The sequence below is a fragment of the Bufo bufo genome, chromosome 3 (assembly GCF_905171765.1).
Source record: "Bufo bufo chromosome 3, aBufBuf1.1, whole genome shotgun sequence".
NCBI lineage: Eukaryota > Metazoa > Chordata > Amphibia > Anura > Bufonidae > Bufo > Bufo bufo.
In genome coordinates, this window is record NC_053391.1 from 113381332 (window position 1) to 113406338 (window position 25007).

At 43.7% G+C, this 25007-nt stretch overlaps 1 protein-coding gene across 2 annotated transcripts in view; it reads right to left on the reverse strand.

Annotated features, from left to right (window-relative positions):
• WSCD1 (WSC domain containing 1) overlaps positions 1–25007 on the reverse strand; it is a 319116-nt gene that overhangs the window by 11496 nt on the left and 282613 nt on the right. For both annotated transcript variants that reach the window (XM_040423481.1, XM_040423482.1), the window contains exons 7-8: positions 1028–1192; positions 244–444 (exon numbers count right to left, since the gene is read on the reverse strand). In XM_040423481.1, coding sequence (XP_040279415.1) covers positions 244–444; positions 1028–1192 — 366 coding nt within the window. The remainder of the gene's footprint in view (positions 1–243; positions 445–1027; positions 1193–25007) is intronic.

Below are 25007 nucleotides of genomic sequence, written 5' to 3' on the forward strand. Positions count from 1 at the left end.
CCTGTGGATTTCAATTTGTACATACAGTATAGACTTAAAGGAGAATGATTAATATATTATGGTACACATGATTTGTATGCATTCTGTTACCATGGGAACATACAAGACTACATAGGAGCTATAGACACAAAATTATACGATCTTTTTTAGAAAAATGTTGGTAAAGTGGCTTCATTTTTTTATGTAGATACAATAAATAAAAATTGGTTGCAAAGGTGCATATAATATGATATTAAATCTCACCTTTACTTTTCCAGTGCGTCTCTGTTGCATATCCTAGGTGACCCGCACACTTCCTATTAAACTCTGCCATCAAGGCTTTGTAAGGGTTTCGAATCAGTAGAATGGAGGAATCATACATTTCAATCTCTCTCTTGCCACTTTCATGAGTCTTTACACATATTGTCCGTCCGCTCCTCCAGTGATCTTTTTCGCCTTTAAAGCCTGAGAAAAGAAACATAAGTAGTCAAATCCGACAAAATGGCAGCAATAAAGGGGTTTTCCATGTTACTTATACCAGTAAATACCTTAAAATGAAAAACAATCAGATCGGCAGTTGTCCAACTATCAGCACCTCAGCGGTTTGAAGAGTAAGTTCGAGAGAGCACTGCTTTTTTTTTTCAGAATTGCCTGCACATTGTCTTTTTTATAGAGGCAGCCAGTGTGTTTACAATTACTTGCCCTATTCAAGAGAATGGGACGAGCAGCTCTAATTACACTGGTACATTGCTGCAAAGGAGATGGTGTGCAGCAAATTTTGAAGAGAAAGTAGCGCTCTTTAAACGGCTGATTGGTGTAGGTGCTGCGGGTCAGACCACCAGTGATTTGATATTGTTGACCTATTCTGAAGATAAGTCATCAATATTGTAGCACTGTATAATCCCTTTAAGGTAGTTACTAGTATTGGGTCAATTTTCAGGTAACTCAGACATCCTCTTTAGCATGTGTTGGTAACAAACTGATACTGTAGTTTGATTGATGCTTTATGTACTCATTGATTACCACAGATTAACAGGTGAACACATACCTTTATTGTACAAGGTCCCGTCAAAGTAGTAGCTTCCAGTGTAGTATCCTGTGGCATGCTCTATAAGATGTCTCACCCATGTATTTCCTGCACCGGGAAAGCTCGACAAGGCAATAAACACTTTTGACTTTGTAGGTAGGAACCTCCTTGAGGTACAACGAGTATCTTAAAAAGACAACAAGAAAAGATAAGCTGTTACATAAAGCATTCTCAAAAACGGAGCCAGGAAATTACAGTAAATAGGTCTCTGCATCCTCTGTGATCTGCTAATAGAAATACATTAGCTCTTCATTGGCTCAACTGCACTGATCAGATCACCATAGTTGCCTGAAATCCTAGAATAATGAGCTGGAAGAGGCAGGGCTGACCACAAAGGGGAAATGAAAGGGTTTGTCCAAATATACCCGAAAGTGAGTCTTTTGTGGGTGTTTCCTAGGCTGTTTGGGTAAAATCCTAGAGCGGGATTGGTTCACTATGCAGAGACTATGGGAATGGGAAAGTAACGGAGCACGTACAGTATCTCATAAACGGGACAACACTGAAGATATGACACATTGATACAATGTAAAGCAGTTAGTGTATAGCTTGTATGATAGTGTAAATTTGATGTCTCCTCAAAATAACTTAACACACAGCAATTAACGTTTAAACTGCTGGCAACAAAAGTGAGAACACCACTAAGTGAAAATGGCCAAATTGTGCCCAATTGCCCCCCCCCCCCCCCGATGTCCTATGACTCATTAGTGTTACAAGGTCTCAGGTGTGAATGGGGTGCAAGTGTGGTAAATTTGGTGTTATCACTCTCACACTCTCTCATACTGGTCACTGGAAGTTCAACATGGCACCTCATGGTAAAGAACTCTCTGAGGATCTGAAAAAAGAATTGTTGCTCTACATAAAGATGGCCTAGGCTCTGAACTGAGCTGCAGCACGGTGCCAAGACCATTCAGTGGTTTAACAAGACAGGTTCCACTCAGAACAGGCCTTACCATGGCTAACCAAAGAAGTTGAGTGCACTTGCTCATATCCAGAGGTTGTATGAGTGCTGCCAGCATTGCTTCAGAGGTTAAAGGGGTGTGTGGGGGGGGGGGGGGGCTGCCCGTCAGAGCTCAGACTATACGCCGGTCTGCATATCTGTTGTCCTAGAAGGAAGCCTCTTCTAAAGATGATGCACAAGAAAGCCTGCAAACATTTTTCTGAAAACAAGCAGACTAAGGACATGGATTACTGGAACCATGTCCTGTGGTCTGATGAGACCAAGATAAACTTATTTGGTTCAGAGAGTGTCAAGGGTGTGTGGAGGCAACCAGGTGAAGAATACAAAGACAAGTGTGTTCTGCCTACAGTCAAGCATGGTGGTGGGAGTGTCATGGTTTGGGGCTGCATGAGTGCTGCCTGCTGTGGAAAGCTACAGTTCAGTGAGGGAACATGAATGCTAACATGTACAGTGACATACTGAAGCAGAGCATGACCCCTCCCTTCGGAAACTGGGATGCAGGGCAGTATTCCAACATAATAACGACCCCAAACACACCTTCAAGACGATTACTGCCTAGCTAAGGAAACTGAAGGTAAAGGTGCTGGACGGGCCAAGCATGTCTCCAGACCTTAAACCTATTGAGCTTCTGTGGGGCATCGTCAAACAAAAGGTGGAGGAGCGCAAGGTCCCTAACATCCATTAGCTCTGTGATGTCGTCATGGAGGAGTGGAAGAGGATTCCAGTGACAACCTGTAAAGCTCCAGTGAAATCCATGCCCAAGGGACTTAAGGCAATGCTGGAAAATAATGGTGGCCACACAAAATATTGACACTTTGGTTACAATTTGGCCATTTTCACTTGTGTACTTTTGTTGCCAGCGGTTTAGACATTAATAGCTGTGTGTTGAGTTATTTTGAGGGCACACCAAATTTGCACTGTTATACAAGCTGTACACTGACTACTTTACATTGTATCATTGTGTTGGATCCTCAGTGTTGTCCCATGAAAAGATATAAAATTTTTGACTTCCGGTTCCGGCACCGACATGTGAAGCAGCAGGGTGAGTAAGCTCCTCGGCTACACGTTTGAACCGCCTGCCATTTTGCCCGTGAACTATCTTACAACTACACCTGCAAGAGCAGAGGACCTATTTGAGACGGTGCATGGACCGTTTTATTTTAAATATGGGCAAGAAAATTAAAAGCAAAGCAACTTCTCTGCTGCCACAGGACGACGCTGAGCTTGCCAGCATGGCGCCGAGCCCGCCCGCAAGAGATGGAGGAGCACTTACCAACATCCAAACCCACGGTCACGGTAGGGGACCCACCGGAGATGCACAACCAAGAGCTGACGACAAATCACATAGACTATAAAAAACTATAATTGCAATAGGCTGAGGTGGCTCACTCGTAATTAGCTATGGTATGGTGCTGCAAGCTCAATTAAAGCTTAATTAAGCTTGCAGCACCATACCATAGCTAATTATGAGTGAGCCACCGCAGCCTATTGCAATTATCGACTTCTTTTTCACCCAAGTGTGTGAGCTCCTCTACATTAGACTATAGACATTTGGCATCATATTGAAAGTAAGAAATTGAAAGCAGAAACATTTAAGTTTGATGATATGCAGGATGATGTTTTTAGTAGCGATAAAGCTATGGCAGATGTATTTAGAGAATTAGAGGGACTTCTGCAGAAACAACTTAGGCAGTATTGGGAAATAAGATCTGTACAACAATATATAGAACATGGCAAAATCCCTAAAGGTCTGTTATTGAATAAAACTCCAGCACAGGATCTTCTCAATGATGATTTTGAGGGAGAATGGAATGGATTATTATTTTCCCATTCCATCTCACTCATACATCTTATAATTAAGAGGAGAACAGAGATACTAGAAGTGCTTAACCTAAAAATAGGGAAATTAAAAGACAATCTTGAAAAATTCTCTAGAAATAGTGAATTTGAAATGTAGCAACAAAGACTTTGTAGTGGATTAGATAAAACTGAGACTGTGATCATTAATAAAAAAAACTATAAAATACCAAAATACACAAAGAAACCACCTGAGAGAAAAATCTCAGGAACAGGTTTCTTTATCACAAAATGAGGGTTTAAAGGGTAAGAAAAAAGAAGGGGAAAAAGTTAAACACAATTTATCAGACAACTACTTAATTTCTGTAACCAACAGATATGAATTGTCTGACCAATATTTTTTAGATCATACCCCAGCACACCACAGAGCACGAATAAGACACAGAGAGAGGACACCCCCCAACCACAACACAGAGTCACTAACACATCACTACAATTTAAGGCCAAAAAACACGTATCAACATCCGAACACAATGAAAAGACAACACCACATATCACAGAGACAGGATTACTATGCACATCACAAGATGAATCACACAGAAATGTCAAGACACCAACACCCAAGACACAGAGAAGGATCAGAAAGACAAGAAGAAGTAAGAGGAAGAGACACATATCACACGAGACACCGTTAATAACTGACTGTAGTTCAGTAATAATTTTAAGTTCCACCACTCTGACTAAAACCCAAACTAAGTTGTTAGACAAAGGTTTAAAGTTTGCCCCCACTAAAAAGATGGATAAATTCTCTACCTATATAGGAATACAAAAACTGATAAGGAATATCTGCCTAATTTTTTTAAAAATAAAAAATCTAGTAATGAGAAATGAGAAAGAGATGTCCCAAAAAAACCATAAAGGATCCAAAGAAAAACCTTTTAAAAAATAAATCGAATATGTTCCCAAGGAGTGAAATTAGTAAAGAAATAGGAACCTTTCAAAGGTGTGTAGAGGAGGATATATATAAAATAAAAGCCAGACTGGGAGCCACAAACAATTTAACTAAAAGTGAGTTTGAGGCATTAAAACAGCTACAAAAGAAGGAGTCCATCACCATACGCCCTGCGGATAAGGGAGGTGCGGTGGTAGTTATGGACACCACTAATTATAATAAGGAATGCTTATGACAGCTCTTAGATGGGGAGACCTATGAAAAATTGAAAGGAGACCCCCTCGAGAAATTTGAGTTGAAACTCAAGAAATACAGCATTAAAGGGTTGGAGAATGGGACAATATCAAGACAGGAATCTGATTTTATTTTGGGCATGCAGAGAAGGTTGCCATGCTTCTACCGCCTGCACAAAGTTCACAAAAATCCGAATGATCCTCCAGGACGTCCAATCGTCTCGGGGATTGGATTCATTACGTCCAATCTGTCTAAATATATAGATGTCCAATTGCAAGCAGTGGTGAAAAAAACCACTTCCTATATTAAGGATACGACCCAAATTATACAGATCCTGGAAAATCTAGATGTACAACCTGAATGGATCATGGGTACACTTGACATTCAATCGTTATACACTGTGATTGATCACCGTCAAGGAATTGATGCTGTTAAATCTCAATTAGTAAGAGAAGGCTCTTATGGAACAATTAAGAGGGACTTTATAACAGAAGGAATAGAGTATATCTTGGGCCGCAACTACTTTTTCTTTGAGGGGAATTATTTCCTGCAGAAACGGGGTACCGCCATGGGGACCAGATTTGCCCCCAGTTATGCTAATTTATTTCTGACCGAATGGGAGCATGACCATATCGGACCGAAGCGGGGGGCGGATCTGGCCCTATGGCAACGGTACATTGATGATGTCATCTTCATCTGGAAACAGGGTAGAGAAGAGTTAGAGGCATTCCTAAGAGAAATTAATAACAATAAATGAAATCTGGTTTTCACCTCGAACATACAGGAAAGGACTGAATTCCTAGACTTGATGATTACAAAATCTGGAAGTAAATATATATGTGAGACATTCCGCAAACCTGCAACTAGAAATAGTTATATTGACTTTTCTAGTTGTCATTTGCCAAGATGGCTGACCAATATTCCCTCTGGTCAGTTCCGCAGGATTAAGCGGAACTGCACAGAGGGACATACGTTTTAGAGATGGAGGCCATTGAAATGAAGAAACAATTCATGGAAAAAGAATACCCTGAAGAGATAGTGGAGGAGTCGCTTAATCAAATTAGGAAGCTAGAGATAAGGGAGTTTTTTGGAAAAGAAAATGAAAAGGAAAATGAACAGTTGATTAAGGAAGAGAGTATAAGAGTAATCCTTCCATTTAATGAGAGCTATAGGAAGATCCAGAAAATAATTAAAACTCATTGGCATCATGTATTGAGTTTCAAAACCATAGGACACCTGCTCCCAACTGTCCCATCAATCACTTTTACTAAGGCACCCAATCTAGGCATTAAGGTGGCTCCCACGGTAAAACCATGGAAACAGAATAAAACGAGTTTTTCAGGAACTTGGCTAAACTTAAAGGGTTTCTATAAATGCGGGAGGTGCATGGGTTGTAGACTAAATAATAAACCTCGTCTGACTACCACTGTCTCCTCAACTCAGAATAACTTTAAGTGGGAGATAGAAGACTGTCTCACATGTGACTCCTCCGGAGTTATCTACCTTCTCCAGTGCCCCTGCAATAGACAATATATAGGGCGCACAAAAAGACCACTAAAAATAAGAGTGGCGGAGCATATCGCTAATATTAAGAAGGGGTATGACAAACATTATAAGGATGTGCACAAACAAGATCCATCCAGTCTGGTTGTTGTGGCATTGGAGAAGGTAGAAAAACACTGGAGAGGCGGAGATTACATTAAACAAATGTCTAGGATAGAATCCCAACGTATATATGAATTTGCTTCTTTGCTACCAAAGGGACTCAATTCCGACTTTTTTGGTTTCATGTAGGATGGGTGTCTCGTCACCGACAGGACGTCGCATGCCAGGCCGTTTATCGGCGCTGCGACGTCTCCTTAGTTTTGAGATACCCACCCAGTTTCATCTATCAATATCCTCTTCTTTTATAATTTTACAACACAATTTTATCAACATAGATTTGATGTATTTTTATATATATTTGTATATGTGAATAGTACATGCAAAATATTATTATTGTTATGTATGGAAACCTATGTTGCCACCATTGTTATGAAAGAAATGGGGTTTCTGATCAAAAGCAACCATATATAATGTTTTCATTACATACAATAGTATATCACACTAAGTGAAACGTTCTGGCAAAAAAACGCATATATCCCAAAAAAAACGCAGAAAAAACGCAAGGAGGAATATGAAAGAAAACGCACCATAGGATTATCCCTTTGCTAATTAAAAACTGCTTGAACAGCAGGTGCCTGCGATTTTGATGTAATTAAAGAGAATATAAAAATGGAGGCCAGGTGGGCAAACACTTGACCACTGAGGAAGGGAGAGTGAATCATCCCGAAACGCGTCTGGTGAAACAAGTGGACGTACCCGCCACAAAAGTCCTCCTGTAAACTGTATGGCCATACAGGAAGAATCTTGAAGAAAAAAAGGAATAGGAACAAATATACTTCCCTTCGATTCTTGCATTCAAAGATAATCGCGGTATAGAGCGTGTGAACTCCCGCGATCTTTTGAAACTACTCCCGCGAGTTTTGAATTCGCTTGGTTCGAGGGGAGCAACGAACACGCCAGCAAATATTCAATATACGAATATACTGCGATTTTTTGCCCAGGTACAGTGTTACCCGAACTCACTGGACAATATACGAGTATACTGCGATTTTTTGCCAATGTGCAACATGTATACCTGAAGTGACACTTCATTTCTCTACCTTTGGATAGAGCTACAGAGGAAATATTTTAACATTTTATATATAGAAATGGTGGCATATAATATTTAGATACTATATAGGTTGTGTAATATAACCATTAGAAATCTGTATGTACTATGTGTGATTATGCTATCTTGATTGTTTTATTGTTTTAGATATTTTATGGGTTTAGGTATTGTTTAATAAACTTTCTGCATATTTCAATTGAGACCAAATGCATGAGTGCTCGCTCACTTTTTTACATATAAAAAACTAGCCATCGAGGTAGCTGCATATCTAGCCTCCGAATTATGAGAGACATTAGCGAACTCAGTCACAAAAGCTATGCAGCAGCTGCAGCACGAATTGCAGCAGCATGACAACCGCATAGAGACAGCGGAAAATAGGATTCAAGTAGTGGAAGATACCACTGAGTCGATTCTACATAAGCTGCAAAACACTTTAGCGGACAACAAACGCCTCTGGGATAGATTAGCGGATCTAGAAAATAGGTCCAGATGCAAAAATTGGTGGGACTGCAAGAGTCTATTCCTCCTGGAGACCTACATAAATACACACATAGAGTGGGCCCTGATCTACCTGGCACGGACCGCCAACTAACTAGACCGAGACAGGTCATTGTGCGCTACCCTGACTACACAGATAAAGAAGCCGTCCTCAGAGATTTTAAATAAAAAAAGAACCCTGTCATATTGCGGGGGATGAGGATTCTTTTATTTGGGGACTACTCAGCTGAAGTTACCAGAAAACGCAAAGCTTTTTCATCCTTATGCACTCAACTATATCGCAAAAAACACCAGATTTGTCTTAATATGCCCAGCCACTCTCAAAGTCTTTCTCCCCGACGGCTCTTCCACAATGTACAACACTCCTGAAGAAGCTGCCAAAGAGCTGAGAGAAGAACGTCCGACAATAGCGTCACAAGAGGACAAAGATCAACTGACTTGCCGACACTCATGGACTCGGTGGAGCCCAGAACAACATAAAAGAACAAGCAACACCCAGGAGTTTCCAATGAAACAAAGACAAGAGGGCTGTGCTTCAATCATCGCTGAATGGACATTCTCTGGCCTTCAGCGGTGACATTGTGAACCAGGTTTGGGGGATGTTTTTGTTGGGAACATGGCTGGGAGATCTCTTGCCACAGATAAAAGCAACCAGAAGGTTACCGGGGCTTAAAACTTCGGGGGCAGGACATTGAAGATCTCTCAGCCATATGCTCTGGTCGCAGCGACATTGAATTCCGGTAAATAGTACTATATATATTGCTCATATAGTATCTGGTAGCTGAGGCAGGGACCATGGGATAACTGGAGATTTCTACTATTGTAGCCTTTCACATGTGGAAAAAAGTGAAGTGTGTGAGGGTTATGAAGGGGCCCCATTTGCCGCCCTTCGCTCAACTTATATTTCTGTTAGGTTTCATTTACTTACTTGTTTCTGTTATTAAGTTGGGGGGGGGGGGCAGAGGGAATTTAAGGAATTTATGGGATGTCTGAAAGCGATCATCGATATGGTATATTCTAAGATTAGACCACACTAATATGAAAATTATATCTTGGAACGTCAAGGGGATGCGGTCCCCGCAAAAACGTAACAAGATTCTCAGGCACCTAAAACACCTTAAGCCTGACATAGCCCTGTTGCAGGAAACACATCTACAAACTGCAGACTTTGCCAGAATGGAAAAAATGTGGGTAAAGAAAGCACTGGGCTCACCATCAGTTAACCGCAAATCAGGGGTGCTGGTGCTATTAAACAAAAACTTAGCTTATACTATACATGATTCAGCCACTGATGACAAAGGGAGATGGTGCAATCTTCATATGACCACAGGGGCAGGAGAGATCAGCTTATACAATGTATATGGACCTAATGGGGAAAACAAACAATTCTTTGCAGATCTGGCTATCATGATAGACAGGGATCCTATATCATATACAGTAGTTGGGGAGGATTTCAATACTGTGGTTAAACATGTTGAGGATAGAAAAGGATTATGCCACCGATCGACAACACCCCACACAGGTGATGGGGTCTTGGACCCGTTTTTAAATGACACAGCTCTTATAGACATGTGGCGAGCCATGAACCCAGATAGCAGGGAATATACATTTTACTCCCCTCTCCATGATTCATGGTCTAGAATCGATTATTTTCTAATCACTGAATCTCTACAATCAAGAGTGACCAACTCTGATATATGACATGATACTATCTGACCATTCCCCCATATCTATCACCCTCCTAGATCACCACCCGAGGGGCAGCGACTTTCTGTGGCGTTTTCACTCTTTTTTGTCCAAAGATGACAACTTTAGGGATTTACTATGGGGTTGGTATCTGGAATTTAAAGAAGATAATGCAACACATGTAGATATGCCTTCTGTTTATTGGGATACAGCAAAAGCAGTCCTTAGAGGCAGGATCATGGCTTATACACGAGGTCTCAAGAAGCGGGTAACACAACATCTTCAAGAGATAAGCCAATCCTTACGTAAAGCGTACACAAACCACCAAACTACACCTAATGCTCAAACTAAACACCAGTGGCAGGTAGCAAGGCGAAAATATGAACTATGGTATGAACATAGGATGCAAATTGCCATGTCTAACACAGAAGCTAGGTTCTTCCGGAGTGGCAACAAGTCTGGAAGATTGTTGTCTTCTCTGATTAAAAACGCCAAAAGAAAGCAGCATATTCTAAGTCTTGCGGACGTCCATGGAGTAGTCCACAGGAATCCAGATAAAATTGTTTCCATTCTGGGGGATATTTATGCCACGCTATATAAAAACCCGGGCCCCACAGACCCCATGTCAGACTTCTTCTTAAACTGGGTATCCCTTCCATCACCCTCACAGGCCAAACTCAATGAACTAAATGCACCGATCACTGTGAGCGAGGTACTTGAAGCCATAAAAAAACTACACCTGCATAAAGCTCAATATCCAGACGGCTACACTGGGGAATTTTTCAAAATCCTGGGGGAAGAAGTTAAGGAACCCCTCACTTGGGTCTTAAATGACCTCCTGGCGGGCACCCCTGTCAGCCACAGACAACATGGCATATATAAAACAGATTCCCAAGCCGGGGAAAGATACACTTCAACGTTCCTCTTACCGTCCAATATCACTGATCAACGTTGATCTCAAATTGATTGCCAAAATCATGGCAGATAGGCTCTCTTTTATCATGCCAGGTCTTGTAACACCTTCCCAATCAGGGTTCATTAAGAACTGATCCGCAGTATCCAACATAAGGAAGGTGCTGACGGTGTTAGACACCATACAGTGGACGCCACAAAACTAATCTGCGCCATCGCTGATAGTGATTGACGCTTAGAAGGCTTTCGACAATGTTAGGTGGGATTGGCTAGAGAAGGTGCTGGATGGGATGCAATTCTTCGGCCCTTTCCGAACATTTATATCTGCCCTCTACACAGCCCCCAAAGCAAGGGTTTCTATTCCAGGATTTCTATCCACACCTTTCACATTACATAAAGGAACTCCTAAGGGGTTCCCTCTATCGCCTCAATTGTTTAATCTGGCCTTAGAGCCCCTGGCACGGATATTGGAAGATGGAGATATATTCCAGGGAATTAGAGTAGGTGAGAAGGAGGTACACACCTCGCTCTTTGCTGACAATCTTCTTCTTTTCATGGTAGACCCGGTAGAGGATTTGGAAAAAGTTCTGCAACTCTTACACTACTTTGGTCCGGTTTTAGGGTAAACATAGACAAATGTGAAATACTACCACTGAACATGTCCACATTGAAATCTCGCCTGCCGACACCTGTACACAAATCCCGGTGGCAAATTCACATATCACATACTTGGGTATTAAAATAGGGAAAACATCTAACTCCCTATACAAGCTAAATAATGTTCCCCTATTTAAATCAATTGCCAAATATTTGCGGAGGTGGCAGGGTCTGCTACTGTCCCTAACAGGTAGAAGCCACTTAATCAAGATGGTCTGCTTCCCAAAATTACTATATCCTCTCCAGACGTTACCAATCTTGCCGAGACACGCAGATATCAAAGAGCTCCAGTCGATTTTTACCACCTTCCTATGGTCTGGGAAAAGACTACGGATAGCCCTATCTAAGTTAATGCTGCCCAAAGGTAAAGGGGGGTTAAACTTACCTAACCTGGGACTTTACAATATCTCGTGTCTTTTTCGACATTGTATTGATTGGATACACAAGACCAACCATTACTCTATTTGCCTATTGGAGCAACAATTGGCTTCTCCATGGCCACTGGTTAATTTACTGCACTCAAGATGGTATACTTTGCCAACACATATAAAACACTCAATTATCATTAGAGATAGCATGATAGCCTGGAGGGAAACACGCAAATTGGATAAAAGGCCCTTTCTGGCTTCTCGAGAAATGGGCCTCTGGCGCCACCCTGAATTTCCCCAAGGGCTATAAGATGTTCGAGACTTGGAGAGAGAAGGGAATTACTAAGTTCTTAGACCTTATACAGACTTCAGAGAATAGATACCTTACATTTCCTGAACTCTGTAGTAAATAGAACCTCAGCAAGTCACACTTTCTGCCATACCAGCAGGTTATTCACTTTTGCCGGCAGAAGTTACTAGACGTCACTACAGAATGCAACAATACCACACTAATTCGTTCATTGGGGCCTGCTAATACCAAACAGTCTCTCTCTTCCATTTATCAAATCCTTAGGGAAACGGGAGACAAGAAAGTAGAGGCTACCCTATTCAAAAAATGGGAAAAGACAATTAAGATCAAAGTAACGCCTGAAGATTTCCTACAAGGGTGGAACAGAGTTTGTAAAGCAGTCCCATGTGAGAAGTGGAGGGAATCTCACTTTCGCCTGATACACTTGGCCATATACACATTTTAACAAGACTGAAAACCATGAGCATCTTAGGGAGTGTCCCAAATGCTGATTGGAGAAAGCGGATTTGACACATTGTATCTGGCAGTGCTCCTATGTGCAAGAGTTCTGGAAAAATGTTATAGATTGGATAGCTCTCACATGGAAGTATAAGTTAGGCCTAACTCCAGGGTCAATACTCTTTCATGTATTCATAGAAAAACCCAAGCCTCAGCTGATTGCGGATACAGCATTGCTAGTGTCCTTGAGATGTATTTTACAACATTGGCTGAGACCAAGTATACCACAAATAAATGAGGTGATATCTCAAATGTCGCACTACATGCACATAGACAAATTGGAAACAGAAACACAAAAAGTGAAAAAGACTAAGAGCTTATTTCATAGATGGAGGATTTTTATTAGCAAACATATTTCACAAACGGAAATCACATCTCTCATAAGGGCCTTCAAAATTCTGGAATGGTATGCTAGGGAAATTCTGAAAGGAACACTAGGGAACGTACATATAGGGATATAATATGACTTGCAAGATATTACTTATACAGTTACTTACAGTGGATATAAAAAGTCTACACACCCCTGTTAAAATGTCAGGTTTCTGTTATGTAAAAAAATTAGACAAAGATTAATCATTTCAGAACTTTTTCTACCTTTAATGTGACCTATAAACTGTACAACTCAATTGAAAAACAAACTGAAATCTTTTAGGTAGAGGGAAGAAAAAATATAAAAATAAAATAATATGGTTGCATAAGTGTGCACACCCTTAAACTAATACTTTGTTGAAGCACCTTTTGATTTTATTACAGCACTCAGTCTTCTTGGGTATGAGTCTATCAGCATGGCACATTTTGACTTGGCAAGATTTGCCCACTGTTCTTTGCAAAAAATACTCCAAATCTGTCAGATTGTAAGGGGATCTCCTGTGCACAGCCCTCTTCAGATCACCCCACAGATTTTCAATCGGATTCAGGTCTGGGCTCTGGCTAGGTCATTCCAAAACTTTGATCTTCTTCTGGTCAAGACATTCCTTTGTTGATTTGGATGTATGCTTTGGGTCGTTGTCATGCTGAAAGATGAAATTCCTCTTCATGTTCAGCTTTCTAGCAGAAGCCTGAAGGTTTTGTGCCAATATTGGCTGGTATTTGGAACTGTTCATAATTCCCTCTAGCTTAACTAAGGCCCCAGTTCCAGCTGAAGAACAACAGACCCAAAGCATGATGCTGCCACCACCATGCTTCACTGTGGGTATGGTGTTCTTTTGGTGATGTGCAGTGTTGTTTTTGCACTAAACATATCTTTTGGAATTATGGCCAAAAAGTTCAACCTTGGTTTCACCAGACCATAACACCTTTTCCCACATGCATTTGGGAGACTTCAGATGTGTTTTTGCAAAATGTAGCCTGGCTTGGATGTTTTTCTTCGGAAGAAAAGACTTTAGTCTTGCCACTCTACCCCATAGCCCAGACATATGAAGAATACGGGAGATTGTTATCACATGTACCACACAGCCAGTACTTGCCAGATATTCCTGCAGCTCTTTTATTGTTGCTGTAGGCCTCTTGGTAGCCTCCCAGACCAGTTTTCTTCTCGTCTTTTCATAAATTTTGGAGGGACGTCCAGTTCTTGGTAATGTCACTGTTGTGCCATATTTTCTCCACTTGATGATGACTGTCTTCACTGTGTTCCATGGTATATCTAATGCCTTGGAAATTCTTTTGTACCCTTCTCCTGATGGATACCTTTTAACAATGAGATCCCTCTGATGCTTTGGAAGCTCTCTGTGGACCATGGCTTTTGCTGTGGGATGCGACTAAGAAAATGTCAGGAAAGACCAACTAGAGCAGCTGAACTTTATTTGGGGTTAATCAGAGGCACTTTAAATGATGGCAGGTGTATGCTAACATGATTTTGAATGTGATTGCTTAATTCTGAACACAGCTACATCACCAGTTATAAGAGGGTGTGCACATTTATGCAACCACATTATTTTAGTTTTCTTCCCTCCACCTAAAAGATTTCAGTTTGTTTTTCAATTGATTTGTACAGTTTATAGGTCTCATTAAAAGGTGGAAAAAGTTCTGAAATGATTTATCTTTGTCTAATTTTTTTTACATCACATAAACCTGACATTTTAACAGGGGTGTGTAGACTTTTTATATCCACTGTATACATATAACTAACTTGGTGGAATTTGGAGGGATCCTAGCAGACATCCATGGGGATTAGGGAGGGTCGGGAGAGTTTATACACTTTAGCATGCGTTGTTAGTATTGATACTAATATGTCTTTTTCTTTTTTGGACAAAAACTGTAAAATGTATCATCTACGTTTGATACCTGTAATTGCACCAATTTTTCATGTACGGTGATCTAAGTAAAAAGATATATAAAAAAAATAAAAAGATATAAAATATTTATAAAAATGTGAGGGGTGTATTCACTTTTGTGATATACTGTATGTCCACCAGCACACGCGTAGATGGACATTGCTATACACTTTGACATCATGTAAGTAAAGGCATTACTCTTCATTAGACTGTTTTATTAACAGCATGTAAATTGGAATAATTTTTCATTTGTTAGGATTAGGGATGAGCGAACCCGAACTGTATAGTTCGGGTTCGTACCGAATTTTGGGGTGTCCGTGACACGGACCCGAACATTTTCGTAAAAGTCCGGGTTCGGTGTTCGGCGCTTTCTGAAAGGCTGCAAAGCAGCCAATCAACAAGCGTCATACTACTTGCCCCAAGAGGCCATCACAGCCTTGCCTACTATTGGCATGGCTGTGATTGGCCAGTGCAGCATGTGACCCAGCCTCTATATGAGCTTGGGTCAAGTAGCGCTGCACGTCACTCTGCTGATTCAAGCATAGGGAGAGGTTGCTGCTGCGACGTTAGGGCGAGATTAGGCAGATTAACTCCTCCAAAAGACTTAATTCAGTGATCGATCTCCAGCTGTGGATCATTGAAGTGCTGATATTGAATTGCTCACTTTTTTTAGGCTGCCCAGAGCGTTTTTATATCACTTTTTTCTGGGGTGATCGGCGGCCATTTTGTGGCTTGTGGTGCACCAGCACAAGCTACCACCAAGTGCATTTAACCATCAATAGTGTGGTTATTTTTTGCTATATCCTACATCAGGTGCAGGCTGAGCCTGTGTCACCCAAGTGCATTTAACCATCAATAGTGTGGTTATTTTTTGGCCATATACTACATCAGGTGCAGGCTGAGCCTGTGTCACCCAAGTGCATTTAACCATCAATAGTGTGGTTATTTTTTGGCCATATACTACATCAGGGGCAAGTTGAGCCTGTCACCCAGCGCCTAAAAAATTAGCCCTGACATTTATATTCCTCCAAATCAGTACTGTGTTAGCTGGTCAAATTATTTGTAGTGACCGTAATGGCACAGTTTTTGTTCTGGGTTGAAAAACTATTCCCAAATTTGCCATTTTCAAAATTGTGGTGAACGAGAACAATGAGGAAAACATCTAGTAAGGGACGCGGACGTGGACATGGTCGTGGTGGTGTTAGTGGACCCTCTGGTGCTGGGAGAGGACGTGGCCGTTCTGCCACAGCCACACGTCCTAGTGTACCAACTACCTCAGGTCCCAGTAGCCGCCAGAATTTACAGGGATATTTGGTGAGCCCAATGCCGTTCTAAGGATGGTAAGGCCTGAGCAGGTACAGGCATTAGTCAATTGGGTGGCCGACAGTGCATCCAGCACGTTCACATTATCTCCCACCCAGTCTTCTGCAGAAAGCGCACAGATGGCGCATGAAAACCAAGCCCATCAGTCTGTCACATCACCCCCATGCATATCAGGGAAACTGTCTGAGCCTCAAGTTATGCAGCAGTCTCTTATGCTGTTTGAAGACTCTGCTGCCAGGGTTTCCCAAGGGCATCCACCTAGCCCTTCCCCAGGGGTGGAAGAGAAATAATGCACTAACGCACAACCACTTATTTTTCCTGATGATGAGGACATGGGAATACCACCTCAGCACGTCTCTGATGATGACGAAACACAGGTGCCAACTGCTGCGTCTTTCTGCAGTGTGCAGACTGAACAGGAGGTCAGGGATCAAGACTGGGTGGAAGACGATGCAGGGGACGATGAGGTCCTAGACCCCACATGGAATGAAGGTCGTGCCACTGACTTTCACAGTTCGGAGGAAGAGGCAGTGGTGAGACCGAGCCAACAGCGTAGCAAAAGAGGGAGCAGTGGGCAAAATCAGAACACCCGCCGCCAAGAGACTCCGCCTGCTACTGACCGCCGCCATCTGGGACCGAGCACCCCAAAGGCAGCTTCAAGGAGTTCCCTGGCATGGCACTTCTTCAAACAATGTGCTGACGACAAGACCCGAGTGGTTTGGACGCTGTGCCATCAGAGCCTGAAGCGAGGCATTAACGTTCTGAACCTTAGCACAACCTGCATGACCAGGCACCTGCATGCAAAGCATGAACTGCAGTGGAGTAAACACCTTAAAAACAAGGAAGTCACTCAGGCTCCCCCTGCTACCTCTTCTGCTGCTGCCGTCTCGGCCTCTTCCTCCGCCTCTGGAGGAACGTTGGCACCTGCCACCCAGCAAACATGGCATGTACCACCAACACCACCACCTGCGTCACCAAGCATCTCAACCATGTCACACGGCAGCGTTCAGCTCTCCATCTCACAAACATTTGAGAGAAAGCGTAAATTCCCACCTAGCCACCCTCGATCCCTGGCCCTGAATGCCAGCATTTCTAAACTACTGGCCTATGAAATGCTGTCATTTAGGCTGGTGGACACAGACAGCTTCAAACAGCTGATGTCGCTTGCTGTCCCACAGTATGTTGTTCCCAGCCGCCACTACTTCTCCAAGAGAGCCGTGCCTTCCCTGCACAACCAAGTGTCCGATAAAATCAAGTGTGCATTGCGCAACGCCATCTGTGGCAAGGTCCACCTAACCACAGATACGTGGACCAGTAAGCACGGCCAGAGACGCTATATCTCCCTAACTGCACACTGGGTAAATGTAGTGGCGGCTGGGCTCCAGGCGGAAAGCTGTTTGGCGCACGTCCTTCCGCCGCCAAGGATCGCAGGGCAACATTCTTTGCCTTCTGTCTCCTCCTCCTCCTACTCAGCTTCCTCCTCCTCTTCTTCCACCTGCTCATCCAGTCAGCCACACACCTTCACCACCAACTTCAGCACAGCCCGGGGTAAACGTCAGCAGGCCAATCTGAAACTCATATGTTTGGGGGACAGGCCCCACACCGCACAGGAGTTGTGGCGGGGTATAGAACAACAGACCGACGAGTGGTTGCTGCCGGTGAGCCTCAAGCCCGGCCTGGTGGTGTGCGATAATGGGCGAAATCTCGTTGCAGCTCTGGGACTAGCCGGTTTGACGCACATCCCTTGCCTGGCGCAAGTGCTGAATTTATGCAGCATGTGCTGCTGCATAAAGTGCGGGCCGTCTGTTCGCGCTTCCGGCGTTCACACCCTGCCGCTGCTCGCCTGTTTGCGCTACAGCGCTACAGCGTAACTTCGGCCTTCCCGGTCACCGCCTCATATGCGACGTGCCCACCAGGTGGAACTCAACCTTGCACATGCAGGACAGACTGTGCGAGCAGCAGCAGGCCATAGTGGAGTTTCAGCTGCAGCACGCACGGGTCAGTCGCACTGCGGAACAGCACCACTTCACCACCAATGACTGGGCCTCCATGCGAGACCTGTGTGCCCTGTTGCGCTGTTTCGAGTACTCCAGCAACATGGCCAGTGGCGATGACGCCGTTATCAGCATTACAATACCACTTCTATGTCTCCTTGAGAAAACACTTAGGGCGATGATGGAAGAGGAGGTGGCCCAGGAGGAAGAGGGGTCATTTTTAGCACTTTCAGGCCAGTCTCTTCGAAGTGACTCAGAGGGAGTTTTTTTGCAACAGCAGAGGCCAGGTACAAATGTGGCCAGACAGGGCCCACTACTGGAGGACGAGAAGGACGAGGATGAGGAGGAGGTGGAGGAGGTGGTGGCCAGTGGCGATGACGCCGTTATCAGCATTACAATACCACTTCTATGTCTCCTTGAGAAAACACTTAGGGCGATGATGGAAGAGGAGGTGGCCCAGGAGGAAGAGGAGGAAGAGGGGTCATTTTTAGCACTTTCAGGCCAGTCTCTTCGAAGTGACTTAGAGGGAGGTTTTTTGCAACACCAGAGGCCAGGTACAAATGTGGCCAGACAGGGCCCACTACTGGAGGATGAGGAGGAGGTGGAGGAGGATGAGGATGAAGCATGTTCAAAGCGGGGTGGCACCCAAAGCAGCTCGGGCCCATCACTGGTGCGTGGCTGGGGGTAAACACAGGACGATGACGATACGCCTCCCACAGAGGACAGCTTGTCCTTACCTCTGGGCAGCCTGGCACACATGAGCGACTACATGCTGCAGTGCCTACGCAACGACAGCAGAGTTGCCCACATTTTAACGTGTGCGGACTACTGGGTTGCCACCTTGCTGGATCCCTGGTACAAAGACAATGTGCCCACCTTACTTCCTACACTGGAGCGTGATAGGAAGATGTGCGAGTACAAGCGCACGTTGGTAGACGCGCTACTGAGAGCATTCCCAAATGTCACAGGGGAACCAGTGGAAGCCCAAGGCGAAGGCAGAGGAGGAGCAAGAGGTCGCCAACGCAGCTGTGTCACGGCCAGCTCCTCTGAGGGCAGGGTTAGCATGGCAGAGATGTGGAAAAGTTTTGTCACCACGCCACAGCTAACTGCACCACCACCTGATACGGAACGTGTTAGCAGGAGGCAACATTTCACTAACATGGTGGAACAGTACCTGTGCACACCCCTCCACGTACTGATGGTTCGGCCCCATTCAACTTCTGGGTCTCAAAATTGTCCACGTGGCCAGAGCTAGCCTTTTATGCCTTGGAGGTGCTGGCCTGCCCAGCGGCCAGCGTTTTGTCTGAACGTGTATTCAGCATGGCAGGGGGCGTCATTACAGACAAACGCAGCCGCCTGTCTACAGCCAATGTGGACAAGCTGACGTTCATAAAAATGAACCAGGCATGGATCCCACAGGACCTGTCCATCCCTTGTGCAGATTAGACATTAACTACCTCCCCTTAACAATATATTATTGTACTCCAGGGCACTTCCTCATTCAATCCTATTTTTATTTTCATTTTACCATTATATTGCGGGGCAACCCAAAGTTGAATGAATCTCTCCTCTGTCTGGGTGCCGGGGCCTAAATATGTGACAGTGGCCTGTTCCAGTGGTGGGTGACGTTAAGCCTGATTCTCTGCTATGACATGAAGACTGATTCTGTGCTGACATGAAGCCAGATTCTCTGTTACGGGACCTCTCTCCTCTGTCTGGGTGCCGGGGCCTAAATATGTGACAGTGGCCTGTTCCAGTGGTGGGTGACGTGAAGCCTGATTCTCTGCTATGACATGAAGACTGATTCTGTGCTGACATGAAGCCAGATTCTCTGTTACGGGACCTTTCTCCTCTGTCTGGGTGCCAGGGCCTAAATGTGTGACAGTGGCCTGTTCCAGTGGTGGGTGACGTGAAGCCTGATTCTCTGCTATGACATGAAGACTGATTCTGTGCTGACATGAAGCCAGATTCTCTGTTACGGGACCTCTCTCCTCTGTCTGGGTGCCAGGGCCTAAATGTGTGACAGTGGCGTCTTCCAGTGGTGGGTGACGTGAAGCCTGATTCTCTGCTATGACATGAAGACTGATTCTCTGCTGACATGAAGCCAGATTCTCTGCTATGGCATGAAGAGACTGATTCTCTGCTGACATGAAGCCAGATTCTCTGCTATGGCATGAAGAGACTGATTCTCTGCTGACGTGAAGCCAGATTCTCTGCTATGGGACCTCTGTCCAATTGATATTGGTTAATTTTTTTATTTTTTTTTTAAAATTCATTTCCCTATCCACATTTGTTTGCAGGGGATTTACCTACATGTTGCTGCCTTTTGCAGCCCTCTAGCTCTTTCCTGGGCTGTTTTACAGCCTTTTTAGTGCTGAAAAGTTCGGGTCCCCATTGACTTCAATGGGGTTCGGGTTCGGGACGAAGTTCGGGTCGGGTTCGGATCCCGAACCAGAACATTTCCGGGAAGTTTGGCCGAACTTCTCGAACCCGAACATCCAGGTGTTCGCTCAACTCTAGTTAGGATCTATACTATGAATATTATATATAACCTAGCATTATTAGTACTTAAAGTGTAACTGTCATAGTTTTTTATTTATTTTTGTAATGTGTAGGGGCAGTGATACTGACCATTTTTGCACTATACTTTAATAACTGATATCGTACATTTCTATTAGTAAAATAGCTTTAAAGTGGCCCATTTTGAGCCTTAGCAACGCTCCCCTGAAAGTGTGTTATCTGTACTTTCCTTGTAGCTCGTAAACACTCATGATATATAAATTCTAATCAGTTAAATCAGCTAAAATAAGTGTTAAGCTTTTCAGAGATAAGGGTTACAGATCGAGCCATCAGGGCAGCTCCCTGACAGATTCACTGTTAAATGGAGAGACAGCTAGTTTGCAAATACAGTTAAAATGAAAGATGTGGAAGAAAAGCTCTTGAACATTTTTAATAATCATTTTTATCCCAAAATAAGCAGAATGCAGAAGTAGAAATATGCCCATAGCCTTTAATAAGTGATGCTGTGCACTCACACAATTCCCACTCAAGAATCTGATAAGAAATTAGAATGGGGAAGGGGGGAATCAAACTTGTAATCTTGAATCTGCTCTTCTTCTGAAAGAGCTAATGAATAAATCATTTTGCAATGTATTGTATGCTGTCGGCCTTAGATTTGTGAGAAGTCAGAGCTTCACTTCTCAATAGGCACGCAACTGACTTCCCCTCTCAAGCTGCGATAAATAACAAGCGGCATCATCAGAGACTCATTTTTGGGTAGCGTCACATATAATGCTAAAGTAGTAAAGTTACACACATGATTCTTAACAGCTAAAGCCTCTGACTGCTGGGGAATAGTATCAGAAAATGCAAACAGCCTTTGATCAGCATGTGACTCATAAGCCACACTTTAGGGAACACAACTCTGAATCTTTCTTTAATTTCAGTTAGGTTTTAAAAGTCCTAAGGCAAGGTAGTCATCAGCCAGGTACATCAGGGAGTGGTACTTTATTATTCTATCCAACTTCACACTAACCTATTTTACGATTAAGTCTTCTTAATCCTTCTACAGACAATATAAAGCAGCATTTTTAAAAGCAGTATTTTGTTCCTAGTTAAAAAAAAATAGGTCAACAAAGATAAAAACATAATGGTGCAGACATGCAGAATACCAAAAAAATTATGAACAGGTCAGATGGAAAAGTTGCAGAACAACTCGATGAATGAGTCATGCCTCTTGGACAGTGATGCTATGTTAAAATAGCATCTACCCTGAATGCCATGTTTTTCAATGTATTCACACTACAGGGTGGGCCATTTATATGGATACACCTTAATAAAATGGGAATGGTTGGTGATATTAACTTCCTGTTTGTGGCACATTAGTATATGTGAGGGGGGAAACTTTTCAAGATGGGTGGTGACCATGGCGGCCATTTTGAAGTCGGCCATTTTGAATCCAACTTTTGTTTTTTCAATAGGAAGAGGGTCATGTGACACATCAAACTTATTGGGAATTTCACAAGAAAAACAATGGTGTGCTTGGTTTTAACGTAACTTTATTCTTTCATGAGTTATTTACAAGTTTCTGACCACTTATAAAATGTGTTCAATGTGCTGCCCATTGTGTTGGATTGTCAATGCAACCCTCTTCTCCCACTCTTCACACACTGATAGCAACACCACAGGAGAAATGCTAGCACAGGCTTTCATTATCCGTAGTTTCAGGTGCTGCACATCTCGTATCTTCACAGCATAGACAATTGCCTTCAGATGACCCAAAAGATAAAAGTCTAAGGGGGTCAGATCGGGAGACCTTGAGGGCCATTCAACTGGCCCACGATGACCAATCCACTTTCCAGGAAACTGTTCATCTAGGAATGCTCGGACCTGACACCCATAATGTGGTGGTGCATCATCTTGCTGGAAAAACTCATGGAACGTGCCAGCTAGATGAACAGTTTCCTGGAAAGTGGATTGGTCGTCGTGGGCCAGTTGAATGGCCCCCAAGGTCTCCCGATCTAACCCCCTTAGACTTTTATCTTTGGGGTCATCTGAAGGCAATTGTCTATGCTGTGAAGATACGAGATGTGCAGCACCTGAAACTACGGATACTGGAAGCCTGTGCCTAAGAGCAGGTGCATCAGTACGAGCAGATGATGGGAAGGAAAGACAGATCCCTTCAGCTGAGGTGGTGGAGTCTTGACTGCCTGAAATTGGCTGCATGCCACTGGGTGATGCAGCGGTTGCTGCAGCAGGCTGGACCACCACATCGGAGCCACGGTTCTCCCAGGCTAGTTTATGGTGACACTGCATATGTTGAGGGCCGTGGTGCATATATGGCAGGGGCGTGGTGCCAACATTGACACTCTGGCCACACTTCACCATCTGCTCGCAGAGTCTTCAAATGGCCATGTTCACCTCCTCCAGCAGTTTAACAAAAAACTGCCACATCGCAGAGTAGGTGATTTTACCCCCAATACTACACACTGACAACTGCTACCGCTGCTGCCTCCGTGAACAGGTATGTAGGCTCCTGCGAAGTGGGTGGTCTACCGCGGGCAAATTTGGCTCCCGACCTCCCACTGCTGCCACCCTGCTGACTCCCGGCCACGGTAGCTACTTGCTGGCTCCATCACTGTCTCACAAACAAGCTGCCATCCTCTTCTCCTGATGATGATGAAGCCCCTTCGTCACCCGGCTCCTAAGTGCGATCAGCTACATCATCATCATCGAGTACTGTCTGCACGTCACTGATGTCCTCCTTAACCATCTCTGGTTTAGGAGCCTGACCGCTCACAACACCATCTCCCACGCCACTCTCCTCATCACTACATGCCCACCTAGTGGAGGAAGCGGCGGATGTCTCCTTCACATCTTGGCTTGCCAGTAGCTGCTGACTGTCTTCTAGTAGCTTGTCCTCACTGTATAGTGGAGCTGAGCCCACAGCATACAATACTTCTCTGGCTCAGGGAACAGAAAAGGACAGAGGCAGGTTGAGGACAGGTGAGGGCACAGGGCCTGCTCCTGGGCCATGCTAACTAAGGGTTGTGTCTGACGAACCCACCGACTCTTGGTTGGGGGTGTCTGATATCACTTGCGACGAAGTGGATGACTGAGTCAACCATTCAAGTACCGCTGGGTTGTGGGTCAAGACACGACTACTAGAGGACACCGGGTGCTCAGGCCTCTCGCTGCAACTCCTGCTGCCACACCACCTTACTCTGCTGGGACCTGTGCCTGCACCAGAAACATTTAGGCCTCTGCCACTCACCTGTGCAGGGCCTGGCACTTCTCTGCCTGATATACTGTTAGATTAAATAAATAAATAAAAAGGAAATTAAAACACCCCAAAAAAGTCAGTAATTTTCTCACTTCACCACACAACGGCTAATAAGCCCTTTTTTCACACTAATACACACAAAAAAAAACAAAAAAGGCTTTAGAACATATAATTGCACCGCTTAACGGCAAATGTATTTTTCTTTTGCCACGAATCCATGCCACAAAAGGCTTTAGAACATAACTGCACCACTGAAAGGCAAATATATTTTTATGTTGCCACTAATACACGCCACAAAAGGCTTTAGAACATATAACTGCACCGCTGAACAGCAAATATTTTTCTTTTGCCACTAATACACGACAAAAAGTGCTTTAGAACATATAACTGCACTGCACATGGGAAAATAAGTCATACTGTAGAAATATTTCTTTGTAATAAACCCTGTTAATGGCTGTAACACCCCAATATCAACAACGGTTTTCTGGAATTACAGAGCTGTATAATGGCAATTTGGGTGCCCAGTAGTGATGAGCAAGCATGCTCGGCCAAACTGCTGTTCAGCTCGAGTATCGCTATGCTCGGCAGATCAGAGTGCTCAACCGAATAATTCAGGTGCTCGAATACAATTTAATACAATGCAAGTCAATTGGAGAACCCCAGGCACCCCCTGCTCGGTAGAGAAGAGGGTGTCTGGTTCATAAAAAAATGTTAGAAATTGATGTAAACCCCATCAAAAAGGTTTGGCAACAGCATTAAGAGCTGGATGCATCTTAGACTCCTATTATGTACGACATACAATAGACAACCACAAAAAGGATATATGCCAAAAGCCAGGTATGTACAAGCCATCCATCTATCCATGAGACAGATAACAGCCAGCATATCTTACAATGACAGCCTTATGCACTATGAGATATTCCAAACCAGCTCTCATCTGACTGAGAACCAGCAAACCTCAAAGTTATTTTGCATCTGTTGGATGG